The 14662-nt window shown below is 46.1% G+C and overlaps 1 protein-coding gene and 1 long non-coding RNA gene across 2 annotated transcripts in view; one reads left to right on the forward strand and one right to left on the reverse strand.

The window, feature by feature from the left end:
- Positions 1-6289, reverse strand: part of RSPO3 (R-spondin 3) — a 57806-nt gene extending 51517 nt beyond the window's left edge. The window contains exon 1 of the mRNA XM_021547154.3: positions 6015-6289. Coding sequence (XP_021402829.1) covers positions 6015-6111 — 97 coding nt within the window. The 5' untranslated portion in view covers positions 6112-6289. The remainder of the gene's footprint in view (positions 1-6014) is intronic.
- The window catches only part of LOC110479691 (uncharacterized), a 258058-nt gene that overhangs the window by 74255 nt on the left and 169141 nt on the right, over positions 1-14662 (forward strand). The window lies entirely within an intron of this gene.

Below are 14662 nucleotides of genomic sequence, written 5' to 3' on the forward strand. Positions count from 1 at the left end.
GTACAAAGCATCTAATTTTAATGATTCTGCTGTCACCAAAAACTCAGTTATTCAATTATTTATAAAAGACTTGGAGCTCTCATATTTTGTTTTTTTTTTTTTTTTTTTGAGAGCCATAGCACATTTTGCTTGAATAAATGTTCTCTGAGTACTTTTTTCTGAAGTATTGTTTGTGGTGATAGCAGACAGACAGACTTTTGTATAAGAACATACATTGCCTTTTGTCATCTGAAGATTGTTGTGTTCAGAATGATTTTGGTAAAAAATTGGCAAAGTGATTTTGAGTAGTTCAGACTCCGAAGTCAGAAGTGAGGCAAAAATATTTTCTTATAAGCTTTTATATCTCCTCCACCAAGTTTTCACAACTTCTAACTTAATTTCGAGCAAAAGGGACAATTCACTGCAGGGGGAAAATAGTTTTTAAGAACATCCATAGTTTTAAATAAGTATTGGTAGTAGTCACTATCTATAAATGATTGAGTATGAAATGACAAACAGCTTGTTAATGTGAGCGATAAAGTGCAGTGGTCCAGCCAGCTTGCTTTGCAAACCAGAGAGCAAAATGAGCATGCTAAGCAAGAGAAAATGAGTAAGTCTGATTTTTAGTTCTAGCTGAGATTTTATCAGGTGTAACTTCCATAGTCTCCAGTGAAAATTTTATAGCAAGAAGAAACAGCAGAATGGGAATTGGCAAAGGCTTGGTAAATTAAGGGCAAAGCTCAAAAGAAGAAATTAGTCTCAGTTAACTAATTTGGCTTCAGTTGGCTCAAAAGGTGGAAGTAGTAAAATAGTACTTTTCATATGATTAAGAGAGAGACTGCCTCCCAAGCAGTTTAAGTATCATAGTTTTGAAAGGTAAGAGACATTATTTTATCCTCTTTAGGGGCTGTCCATATTTGAATCATGTAATTTTGCAAGTATTTTAGTATGGGATTTCTTCCAAACTCAAAATGTATCCTGAGATCTTGCAGAAAAAACTCACTCCAGTTCCAGCATAGTCCATAGGACTTTCTCCACTGAAAGTAAAGGAGGCACGTTCAAGCTCTAAAACCTTCTTACTAATAACAGCAATATTTTATTCCATCTGCAGAGACAAATAGGACTTTTCCTGTATTTTCAGGTATACCATCCTACATCAATATCTTTGAGAAGTTGTGGCAATGTGTATTTAAAGTGTAACGTGAATTTTATATAAGAAATATATATAAATAAATATATTTATACATAAATATATAAATGTATAAGAAATGTCTTCAGCAGGTCATAGGAAAAAAAATTTGAATTATCACCTTTTCAGATGTCAGGTATGAGATGGAAACTGGTCAGTAACATCCTTTAGTCTCCTGGCATAGCAACACTTATTGTTCCACATATTCTGGTATGATCAGGAACAGATTTTACATACAAACAGAGTTATTTTTTAAAAAATAACAACACTAGCAGTCTATCCTTATCACACTTCTAAAGCTTTCAGTGATTGGTAATGATTTTCTGATATTTAATTTTTAAAGATATCACTACACTGAGATATGTTCAAAGTTTGCAACACGATGGGACAGCTTCTGCTTCCAATGACTCCAATAGAAATTTTACTGTCTACTTTTAAATGGACAGATTCTCGCCCAAAAAATGAGAAATATAGTTTCACTAAAAAAAAAAAAAAAAAGATGCACTTGTTGCCAGCAAAGTATTTACCCTCACAATGCTAATATGAAGACATCACAGAAAAAAGTTATCAGCAGCATACACTTTGAAAGAGAACTAACAGTAATTCAATCCTGCCCAAGGGGGGCTGTTTGATGGCTGCTTGCCTGGCTAACTTCTGCTTAAAACTGCTGCACTGAGATACAAAATTATTTCTATTTTAAAAAATTAGCAACAATATTTATAGTACATACCAACTCTGTAGTACTGCCATCTGTGATGTGCCAACCCTGAATATACATGCAGTTATCAATAATATATATAGGTGGTGAGCTACTAAAAGAATTGCTTCTATAATTAAGTGTTATTTTAACTAATAATGTAATTCCTTTTTTCTTGCTGACCTTCTACCTCCATGTGAATTATATACTCAAGAGTATAAAAAGACTGAAGAAATATTTTTACCAGTTGGTGTTTTGTTAATATTTTCCTGGTTTGTTTTAATTTATACAGCTATCTATACAAATAGGCTGTTAATCATCACCCTAATTTTGAGTCTGTAAGTAGCTGAATGCAAATCAAGCCAGAGGTGCAGAGTATTTGCAGGCTGGAGCCCTCCACTAGTAATTGTGACCAGAAGCAGATGCTAGAAGACCTGCAGACCCGCATCAGCAGAGGAATGGACAGAGGAGGAATGGAAGGCAGGCAGGCAGGCAGGAAGGAAGGAAGGAAGGAAGGAAGGAAGGAAAGAGCAAGCACTGGGTACCCTGGACATGCTGTTGCAGTGAAAGGCAGGAGGCAATTTGATGGGCTACCAATAATCATGGCAACTCTACATCCAAGTTACATTTCCATAAAGTTATACAGATTATTTTAAACATAAATGTAGGAGTATAGTAGAAATACAGATTTTTCTATCACTTTGCTTATTCTAGATTTCCAAATTTAGTCCATGGCTCACTGCTAGTCCACAGGGTCATGGCAAATGATCTGCCGGTCATTCACAGACCCGCAGCAAATAACACTTCATTTCTGTCTACTAGAAGGTCAGTGAAAGATGTGCATAATTGTCAGTACTAAGTTTTGGGTGTTGGTAGTAGCCTGCAGAGACAAAATATTTTTTGAACTATTGACTTTTTTTTTCCTAAGCAAAATGCAATCACTGGCCGATACACAGAAATTCATATTGGTGTGCTAGTCTCTACTCAGCTGCATATTACTCTGTCTTGTAAGACTCAAACTAGAAACTTTGTTAATCTTAATTGCTCTTATCAGAATAAAACCACAATTTTTTCTGCTAGTGGTATGTTTGCTTTTAAACTTTTATTGATTGTGTTCTATGTCTAATTCTGGACACAATCATCTGTCTGCACTTTGTTGTTGACTTCAGAGGAGTTTTATCTCTCCACAGTCAACTCTATCTTTACTACTGATCATGAGACAGAAATTCAAGATTCCCCAACTAGAAAATTCAGTGGGAGTTTGGAGAGCAAAAGGATCGCAAACTAGACCATTCTCATAGGAAGGATTGCTTTGGCAATAGGTACATAAATAAGTAATTCTCCAGGAGCAGGTCCTTCTGATGGGGTAATTTAACAAAGAAACTTCAATTTATACCAGCTGGGACTCTGGCATGGCGTATTCTGAATTAGCCAGTTTTATAATTTCTTTATGTTAAAATACGTAGGTCTACAATATAATACATGGAATGGAGGAGCCCGATAATACCAAAACAAAGTAACATGGGTTCACTGAGTGCTTGATGGGAAGTTATTTGTGCTATATTTAAAAATAAGTACATTAAAGAGAAATTTAAAAGCATTTCTCTAGAAATGTGCTTATGATTTGTGATTAAAGGAGACTATCTCAGCAAAAGAAACAGAAATCCTGGAAAAGTCTTCCACACAGTAGATCAACTGGACAAGTGTCATCTTTATCTGCACACTATAATCAAAATAAAGTTGCATTATTCACTAACAGCAATTCATAGGTTTTTAAAACTGAAGTGATTAGTGCAAGTGATCATAACCACTCTTATAATAACTTCCATAAACACTCTCTAATTTTTTCCTTCAAGCTAAGTAACTGCTATTTATACCAAATCATGTGTTACAACCAGCTGGATTTGAAGACCTTGGCCCGTAGACAACATATAGCATGTCTAGGTGAGGTGTTCTGAAAGGCGCTTTGCCTCCACTGCCAAAATAACGAGGCAGATTCCCATTCTGACCTTCTAACTGTGGTTTTCCAGACACTTGTTCTGCTCTGAATTTATCTTAACTCTTACATTTTAACCATAAAACTTGGAGCAAATGCTCGGTACCTTCTCCACGGTGTACCAACCAGCTAAATATTCGCGGCCAGCACTTCCTTCCACCTCTCTTTCCCGAAAGTTACCCCGCTAGGCAGGTTGTCTGAGGACGAACGAGGTGGGACGGAAGATTACAGAGCGTCTGCCCCGCCGCCCAGGCGCGGCGGCCGCCCCGCGCCCAGCGCAGCGAGCGGCTGGGGGCAGGAGGCAGACCTGCCTCGTCCCGCCGAGCGCGGGGCAGCTGCCGTGCCGGGCCGGGCCGTGCCGTGCCGTGCGGCGGGAGCCGAGCACCTGCGGCCGCGGGCTGCCCGCCGCGGCACGGGACAGCAGAGGTCGCCGCCGGCCCGGCGCTGGCCCGGCGCGCCGCGCACCAGGTGCCGGAGCGAGTCCGGGAGGAGGGGGCCCCGCTCCGCGACCCTCGCCCCGCGGGGCCGTCCTACCCCCGAGCCCTGCCGTGCCCCCAGCCCGGGGCTGAACCTCTGCCGCGCCCGTCGGAGCGTCCCTACGGCTGGGGGCGGGGGGCAGCCGCAGCTTGCGGGTCCGCGGTTGCCAGGGGTTAAAGGAGTGGGTGGGAGGTGATGGAGGCTGCGGAGCCCTCCCTTGCCAAGGATAATAAACCGGATGCCCTGACATGTTTTACTTAGCCCTTAGTGCTCCCTCGCTGTGAGGCCGTGGGGATCGGAGGACTGGAGCCCCTGTTTCTCTCGTCCTCAGCTCCGCTTTAGGGGCACTTTAGGTGAATCAAAACTTGTTTGCAGGAGGCAAACCATACAAAGGAGGCTTTCAAGGGCCAGCCGTGCCAAACAGGGCAAGGGAGCGAAGGCTGAGCGGGAGAAAATTAAAATAACAGTACCTCCCCTCCCTGAGGAAGTAACTCAGTTACTTCTTGCTGATGAAATGCAGGGTGCTGTGTTTTATGACATTTCCTCGGTGTCTGCAGCTGTCAGGGAGAGCGGGCAGGCATGATCAGCCCCTCCGCGGTAGGTGCGCAGAAAATGCCTCCTGCCCTGAAACAGCGGCGGGTCCGATTCAGGCGGGGTGGCCAGGCCGGGTCGGGGGCTCGTCCCGGTGGCCTCTGCTGCCGCGTCCCGCCTCATCCACGGCTCCTTGCGGGAGGGTCACGGCACAGCTCCGACCCGCGGCGCTGCCGGAGGTGTCACCGCGGATTCGGCCCCACGCCGCACCCCCACGCCGGAGCCAGAGACCGCCTGACCGTGACAGCGCCCCGCGACCTGGACAGCGACTTCCCAAGGGGGTGACTCGCTGCTGCCTCCTTGTTCTTTCTTCCCCGATGACGGGGGGCTCGCCTCTCTAGCCCTCACGGGGGCAGGGACCTTCTGCCAACACCTGGGTACTGCACCGCTCTCCCCGGGCCCCCGCCTGCCTCCTGCCCCTGCCCCGGACCCGGGCGGAGATGGACCAGGACCGGTTAAATCAGAAGGGATGGACTCGTCTCATCCCATGGGAATAAAATTTAAAAATTAAAAAAATTTAAAAATTCAAGGGCCACAGGGGCCACAGTCCCAGGACGGTGGCAAAGTGGCCAACAGAGGCTGAAAGCCAACGGGTCGGACAGAGCCGCGACACCCCCAGCCCCCCTCCGCATTGCCGGGCGCCAGGTTTAACGTATAGCGATAATCGGTACTTCCCGTTCTTGGCAAGGGGGCTTCTTGACTGGGATGGAGAAAGGCGATTAGGGCATACCGGCAAAAGTTACCTGTCGTGTCATCGCCCTTTCCCTTCAGAAAGAGGGAAGACCTAAGAAAGGACGTTCCCTTTCACCAGACATTAAAATGTAAAGCATCAGACGCAGGTCTTCCCAGAGCCCGCGCTGCTCATCCCGGTGAGGTGAGAAACAAGAGCAGAGAGAGGTCAAAAACCGCTTCCATCCCTCCAGTTGAATGAAACTGCCTGCAAATCCGCTCGGCCGCGCCGCTAACGCGGGATTTAGGTCCCAGCGCACTCGCCCGGGCACCGGGGGCACGGAACCCCCCACACAGGTGAACAGCACAACGAGAGGAACCAGAAGTTATCAAAGTATAAATCTCTTCGCACTTACTTCTTCCCTGTCGCCGTACCCTGGAGGCGTGCTGGCTGCCAATGTATTCCATAAAGTTCAAAGTGATAAAAAACCAAGAAATCAGTCGCAATTGCATAGTAACCCTTTGAGAGTTCGACTTCTCCTTTTCGTCCTTTTTTTTCTTTCCTTAAAAAAAGAAATAATAAACCGGGGTGGTAGGCGGCAAGGGATGAACACAGCAGCAGAAATACCTGCACTGAGATCCAAAGCTGGGCTTGGCCGGCTTGATGTCTTTTGCCTTTTTTTTTTTTTTTTCTCCCTCTTTTTTTTTTTTTTTTTTTTTTTTTTTTCCCTTCCCCTTCGCTTTTCCTATTGCACTTTCCAGCAGTCTGCCCCGCTACCTGCCGCAAACCTCAGAGGGCAGTCAGCAGCGGAGAGGAGCCGAGCAGCCGCCGCCGGGGTCCATGCCGGGCCGGTGGCCGGCAGCATGTTGTGAGGGTGCCGGGGTGCGTGCGGCTGTGCGCGCCCGTGTGTGCGCCGGGCGGGCGAGGTGCCGACAGGACGGATGGATGGATGGCGGTGGGAGAGGAGTGTGCGAGGGCGGGAGCGGCGGGGGGGCAGAGGGAGGACCCAGCCCCGCCGCCGCCGATCCGGAGCAGCCGCGCACTGCGCCGCGGGCACCGCCAGCCGCCGGGCGCAGGTGGGCCGGGCCCCCCCGGCTCTCCCGCCCGCCGACCAGGAGCCCCCGGGCTTCATGCGGGAGCTGCTCCGGAGCGGGGCCCCGGGGGAGAGGCCCCGGGGCGGGGCGGGCCGGGAGGAGGCGAGCCCCAGCGCCCCGGCACGGCGGGAGGAGGCTCCCCGCTCCCGGCCGAGCCCCCTCGGGGAATCGGCGCCCGAGCATCCTCCGGCAGCGGGGCCCGCGGGCGGTAGGGTTCTGCAGCCTCGCTGGCAGCCCCCTCCCGCCGGTCTCCGCTCGCCTCCCCTCCGCCGCCGGCCTTGTCGGGGTCACCGCGGAGATGCCGCTGCCCCCCGCGCCCCGGCCCCTCCGTGGGGAGGGGCGCCCCCACTCGCCGGGGGGACGGGGCGGGGTGCTCAGCCCCTACCCTGCGGAGGGGGACACCGCACGGCAGCCTCTCTTCCCCGAATTTGCCCCTTACATCCCGGCTCCCAGTGGAGGTGAGGACATGGGAGTGACGCGCTGAGGGGTCTCCAGCCTCTCGAGATTTTCTCCTTTGTGGCCTTTCCCCACTGGGCAGGGATTTTCCGGGGTGGCTTCTCCGGTGGGAAGGAACAGAGCAAACCCGCGTGTCCTGCCGGGGCCGGGGACCGTCCCCACGGCCGGCTGGCGGCAGGCGACACACGGGGCTGTCCCGGGCTGGGGTCGAGCGGAGCCCTGTGAGCCGGGGGTGAGCACAGCCGCCTCTCGCCGCCGGGACCCTCAGCAGAGCGCCGGCAGCAAGGGAACAGCTCAGGGCACCTCGGCGAAGCGAGGCCGCCTGTTTGGCAGAAGGGTATCGAGTTTCTTTTTCTCCGGCAAAGGTTTCCTTTTGGGGCGAAGGGGAAGGCTACAAAGGGGGTGGTGAGGCTGACTCAAGGTAAAACTGGTGACTTCACTGAGCCCTCTCTCGCTTGCCTTCTTATCTCAGTGCCTATCGCTGGGATGAGGGAGTGAGCCCTGTAAACCGGCGCTGATCACATCAAGAACCTCAATGGGGTGAGGAGCGGCCACTCTTATTTGTAACTGTTTTCCCCACTCCCCCCCCCCCCCCCCGCTGTTCCTCTCAGAGCTGTTAAATATCGGCACCATAAAATGTGGGGGATTTAAAGGTCTGTGGGAGGCTCCCTTTGAAAAGGACTCCGGGGAAAGTCTTTCTAATCCAGGATACTTGAGCCGGATGGGGTGGGATTGCCAGAGAGGCATAAAATAAAAATCATTCAGCAGACGAAACTGGGGGCTACCCTGATGTGTAGAAAGTGCATTTGTCTCGATGTTTTGTTTCGTTGGAGGTTGAAACTTCTTGTGTGCTAGTGTGTATAAATAGCTGACCAAGCCAGGCAAGTGGCATAAATAAACAAGGCAGTGGAGAAAGGATGGGACCATGTATGTGAGCCAACCTGCATCTAGCCAGCCAACTCACTCAAGCAGCATTAGCACCAGTGGGCAGAGAAAGCATGTCAAAAAATAAACGCTCTACGAGAAACATAAGGAAAACATTAAACAAATGGGGAGTGCACTCCCTCTCCTTGCTCTGACAAAGCACGACTGAGAAACTCTGCTCACTGTCTCTCCAGCGTCTTCCCTTCGCTGTGTCCCTGCTCCAGCAGAGATGCATGGGACAGATGTGTTGGGAGACAGCCCCGGGGACTGCATGGGTCACCCAAGAGCCTCAGCAAAACCGGCTTGTGGAGTGTGCATCAACCGAGAGCCAAGCAGTAGGGCAGGGTATGCATGAGTGACCAGCAGCAGGGGGGAGAGGTGGTTTATTTGCTGTGGAAGAGGGGCAGAGACACAGACCGAGGAGAAAACAAAAGCTGTGCCTTGACTCAAGACAGAATCCAAAAAGCGGCAGGGTGAGAGGACGCTAGGAGCCTGGTTGCATCCAAAAACCAGCCCCATCGGGGGGGGAAAAAACCACCCAACAACAATAACAAACTGAACCCATAAACAGTTACTGCCGTTCTGTGATAAAAGGGGAAGATTTATATTGTTGAAATGTGTGGAAGGAGCTTGTTCCAGAGGAAAACTCTGGCAATTCTCTGTTTATGTCGCTCATCCCGATGGATGAGATATCAGCAGCAAAGTTCAGGCTGACATCAGCCCTGGGGAGGCAGAGCCAGTGACCAGGCTGGGCTGTGCAGGGCTGCACAGCTGTGCCTGGGCCTGCGGTCAGTGGACGATGAGTTTTGGGGTGATCCAGCATGCAAGAAGCCTCCCTTCACCAGGCCGGGAGACATGAGGAGCCAGCAGCAGCACACACTGTGGAGGGAGTTGGATGCAATGTTTCCTTGCAAGCAAAACAGATGAATCAGAAACAGTTCCCAGGGTGGTTTAATGCGCCTCTCTGTTTTGGGGTTTATTAAAGAGGGTGGGGAGGGAAAGAACGGCTGATGGTCTGTGTGTTGCCGGAAAGTCAAATACGTCTGTTTTACTGAGCTGCAATGGAGCCAGCAGCAGGAGTCTGTAAAATCAGCTAGGTATTGTTTTTCTGTGGTTTGGATTTAAAAAAAAAAAAAAAAATTAAGAAGTATAATCCTTTTGTCAGAGTAATAGTGTGTGATGTTTTCGCTATCGTAATTCCTGCCCATCAGTTGCTCCTTGCAAAATCCCACAGCTAAAAAATGTTGATTTCATTTTTCCAAATAGCTAGTACATCATATTAGAAAAAAAAGTGGCCTCAGGATCCTCCGATTATATCCCAAATAAAATATTAATATTCAATTAATCACTGGTATTGTGTTTGCTTAAAATAGCACTCTAGTCATAAAAACTAATCATGTGAACAAGACAGCTGAATGCTCACCCTTTGTCATTCTTCTCTAGACTGGAAATAGTTTGTGTAAGTGAACAAAAGAGTCACTAATTTGCCTTTTCAACTTGGGAAACACAGTAAAGGAATAAAGGATTAATTCTCATATATAACTTGAAAATGAAACATAGCATGTCCAATACGTATCCTTATTTTTTGGGTACTGATCAGGGTGTAGATGGCATAGATCAGATTCCATCACCAAGGAGTCATTCCTGGTAGCTTCCCCACAGATCTGGGTCAGTAATGTCTGAGAACTGAGAAGGGTTGGAGGACTGGAGCAGGAGTCCTGAGTAACGGTTGCACAACTCGACACATCTACTATTTGTTAAACACCCACAATATTCTTGGCACCACACAGGACCCCAAATCATGACAGTCTTTGCTCCAGATTTTTCTTTTCCTGTATAAACTAAGGGCAAGCACAGTTGGCAAGGCACACAGAAAGACACCAATATATAAAGAATTATCCAGAAAACACACACACAGGCACACACATATACATGTAAGTATTTGTGTTTCTGTGTGTATGTCTTTTCTGTATTTCCCAATCTGACAGTTGTTACTTTTCTCTGTGTTTCCTAACACAAACCATTTGCTATTTAGCCATGTTCAATTTAGGAGGTTAATCTCCTGTAACATCACAAGTATTCTCAAAAGCTGTTAATATCACAAACAGTATTTGAATAGTCTAAGTATACTGAAAAAAGTGAGCCATGAAAAATACTCTTTTTGCAACAAGTTGGACTTAAGTATACTTTTTTTAAAATAAACTGATTCCTAAAGATCCAGTCCCAATATTCTTAATAATGTCTTTATGTTTCAGATATTCAAAATATCTAATGGCAAAACACTAACAACATGTGCAGCAGAAAACAATCCTACACTGGCAACAAATTGACTAGATGACCTAATTGATTCTTCCCATCTCCAACTTGTGCAATTCTGTCATTGTAATAAAATCCCAGTGTAATCAAAGTTTAGAGGATCAGGTCCTAAATTAGCATGTCAATCTGGACTACCCCTCTCTCTGGGTCAGGTCCAAAGCCTGCTGCTGTCAGCTTGACCTTTTATCAGTCTGATATGGGTTTGGATCTGGTCTTCAGGATCATACTGGAGGAGGGATGAATTGTTGTTTTATTGTATGCTGGGAAAAAAAAAAAGGCGTATTTGTGGGAAAAACACACAAACAAATTTTGCAGCACAAACCTTCCAGATGCAGTTCAGTTAAGAAAGCCCAACAGGAAGGCCTCAAAATGAGAAGTTTTTGGCACAGAGGAAGTTTTAGCAGCTAATACGAGGATGATCAAACCGTGCTAAGTCATTGTTTCCCTGTATTCATCTATCAGTTGGTCTTCTCTTGGACTTGTGATCCAATTGTAAAACTCTTGGGATACAGACCAACTTTTTGTTCTGTGTTTGCAGAATCTGTGCCTAGAGCAACTGTGTCTGCAAGAAAAAACCTCAGCATTGCCATGGAAGTATCTGTGTATTTTGGGTGCAAATGCTCATTCTAGAACAGAAGCAATTAACACAAATGTTTGTCTAATGTATGCTAAATTGAAAAAAAAAAAAAACCAAAAATTTTGATGTAGGCTAACTTCAAGCATCCAGAAGGCAATACTAGAATAACTGTACTGGCTTAAATTCATGCATCAGTTTGCCCAAGTCTGCTTATCCCATGGTGACAGCCCATAGGGTGGAACTATCACTTGGTAAAGCTGGAGGATGTGAGTAACAAGCAGCAAAGGTTCACAGCCATCTGACACATCCATTTGTCTAGGCATCGATTTCTCTATGATTTCAGTATTTGGGAGGAGTTGTTTTCTCACTTTGGCAGTGTTTCCTGTGAATTTCTTTGGTGTTAATGTCCATCTAAGTAGATTCCACATTTGCCCAAGTGACTTGCTCATTCCCACTTCCTGGGCTCTGCTGGTCCAAGGGTTTGGGAAATATCTGGCTGAAAGATGAAACACAAAAAAGGTTTTCTTCAGCATATTCAGTTTCCTGGTATGGTACACCATAATGAAATTAAAAACCTGACACGTAAAACAGTAAGGGTAGGGAGTGTCTCAAATAGGTCAGTGAAGCAATCTTACTACAGTAGGTGAGATTTCAAATGTAGAGTTCCTTGGAAAGGCAGGGACGAGGGAACAAGCCCATTTCTTTATGTGTGTGCTCATTTGGCACATGGTGTGGGTGATGGGCAGGTTGCCTAATGTTCATACAGAGGAGCAGGTGGGCATGAAGAAGGACGATGGTGCACACTGTTGATAGAGCTCATGTTCTGCAGTTCCAGCTGTCCTCAACAATGCCATCCCATTGCCAGGATATACTGAAGAAGTTCAGCTCTGGTGCCTGAAGCCATAAGAGGTATTACAGAGTTGTAGGAGGTGTAGCTGAGGAACCGGGCAGCCACTTTCACAGCATGAGGAGCAGAGCATTACAACCATGGGTTACCCTGCCCTGTCCTTAACTAAACATTGGTAAATGTGTCACTGATACTTATTCTGTGGGGTGTTTCAGTATTAGGCAGATAGTGCTGAGCAGCCTGGAACACTTCTGTACCCAAATGCTCTTGTTGCTTATTTCAAGGCGTAAAGTGAAATTCTGGAAAACTGCAAAATGGTAGTCCTGAAAAATATTTGTTCTCTGCTTGACTCTGGTGCACTGGTGACATGGTACTCTTCAGGAGGATTTTTAAGCTCAAGCTGATATCCATCACTATGCCTGGAGAGTTTGAAGCAATTGGATATATTGCATCAGTTCATATTTTGCATTCAGTTCATCAGAACTGAAAAAAGCCCTTGTACTTGTCTGAAAATAACGTTCCCTAGTGAAAGCCTTTCCCTTTTTGTGTACCTTCCAGCATATTTCTGACTGCTGTTCACGAATGGAAAGAATCACATAGTGTTTTACTTCTGAACTTGGTTCTCTTTTTGCATGAGGTTGATGACTGGTCCTTGAATAACAAGGATTTAGTGACGTGGATCTTCTGCTAAGCTAATATCTACATCTACTACATTAAACAAACTGCAAATCAGGCATTAGACAGCTACAACTTGAAAGCCAAGATCCCATGAAATAGGGAAACATCTTCAATTTAGGAGTAGAAATCCTACCTGGTGGGCATATGACTTTGCAAGTGACATCCAAAATTCAATATTTAGATGTCTAAACTCTGCAAATAGACTGTGGTAATAGGTGCTCCTTCCAGCCTGCTATCAGAATCGACATTCATCCTGAATTGAGAGAAAGCAGGAGCTAGCAATAAGGAAACACTCAGCCCAGCTAGGATTTTCTGCACAGCTAAATATCCATTCGTGCCAGAGTCAGCCAGCCTCCTTCATCAGGGGAGAAATTAAGATCCTTTCTTTCAAATAAAAAGTCAATTTTGTCTTTTCTAGAGTTCCCTTTAGCCCAATGGCAATGAAACTTGGCCACCATGTGGACCCATGCTCCATGAGCACCTTCCATGGGAGTGTGATTCAGGGTGCAATTGCACCCCACACCCTGAGCTCTCGCTTATTTGATTCTTTGGCTGAGGTTGCTTCACAGGTTGCTGTACTGCATCTGTGCCACCATAAACATTCTTGGTGTCAGATGATAAGAAGGAAATTATTTTAAGGCACATGAAGGGAAATCTTATTTTTTGTCTCTTTTTTTAAAGTATCCTTGCACATTTCACATTAAATGAAAATTTATTAACAGAAACTGGTGTCTTCTGGCTGCATATATTCTAACCACTAAGAAAAGTCACTATTGTTGCCATTTCTATTTTTCTGTCCCTGTTTTGTAAACAAGTTTTTGTATGCTGCTTGATGAGATGGGTCTGGTTCCACTGGTAGCTGGGTCTAGATCCTCAGTGAATTTAGCTCTGTTTGGCCCACAATCTGCTCACACAAGAGTCCTGCCTGTGCTGGCTCTGGGTCTCTGCTGGAGCTGTACTCTGAGGAGCATTCACCCCAAACAAGAAAGGACATTGTGAATTTAATTAGGTTCTTCCAGCTTCAGCTGCTGCTGAATATGATTCTTAAATCACAGCTTTCTGCACAGCTATCAAAATCCCTTTTGGATCAAACCTCTCCTACAAATCTGCTTTAATATGCCTGCAGAGTTTACATACACTGATAACATTCAAAGCATCGCAGGGAAGACTTTCATTGTCCTTACATTATGTTGTCCCACAGATTTTCCATCTAAGAGTGAAATAATATCTCCAACTGCCTAATCTGTTAGTTACTTATCTTTAATAGTTACCTGTTTGAGAGGGTCTTAGTACCCACAGACTCATGGAGAGGCATCTAGGGTAGCACTTTGAGCAGGACTTATTATTAAAGCTTATTAATGACGTTATTAAGATTTTTAAGGACATTGTTAAGAAATGGTGCATTCCTGGACAAAACATTTATTTATAACGTGTGGAGTTAAGAGGGGCTTTTATCTGCAGTGGTAGCTTCTACAGTTGGTACTGGCAGGTTTTTTAGCGTAAACCAGGCTGTTTAACCACGGGGTATGTATATAAGGAACACATGTATATGTTTTTCAGGAACTAGAAAGCTAATTTTGTAGTATGGAGTCAAGCAGGGCATATGGTAGATAACAGTCCCCTTTCACATTCTAACACAGGATTGAGATTTCTTAACAAAGGCAATAGAGTTGCAAAACAGCATGACTTTGTTGCAGTTAGTAATTAATGAGGTGCTAAAAGTGCCTAAACAGAGGATCGCAGACAGAGAATGCATGACTCAAGAGGATAAGAAGCCCCCATCATTTCAAACAACAGTGTCATTTAAATAAACAAGCAGCAAGTCGCTGGGTGTGTGAGGTGGGAAGGGAGCAGCAGGCAGCAGCAGCATACTCTGCCAGCCAGCGCTTTTCTGCCTCTGAGAAGCCAGTTGTGCTTTTGCAAATGCAGCTGCAGTCTTTAGGTGTGAAACATTTGTTTAATCCATTACTGGGGAGCGGGAGGAATCACATACTCATCAATGCTGCCACTTTTCTGGTGGCATGTTAATCAATTCGATTTATAATCAAAGAGCAGTAATTGCCCTGAAGGCTGTTACCAGTGACATACTATGCAGGATGAAGTCTACCTGCAGGCTGGTTTTTGTTTTTTTTTTCCCCCCTCATAACAGACATAATTTTCTGTGTTCTCAG

The sequence above is a fragment of the Lonchura striata genome, chromosome 3 (assembly GCF_046129695.1).
Source record: "Lonchura striata isolate bLonStr1 chromosome 3, bLonStr1.mat, whole genome shotgun sequence".
Taxonomy (NCBI): domain Eukaryota; kingdom Metazoa; phylum Chordata; class Aves; order Passeriformes; family Estrildidae; genus Lonchura; species Lonchura striata.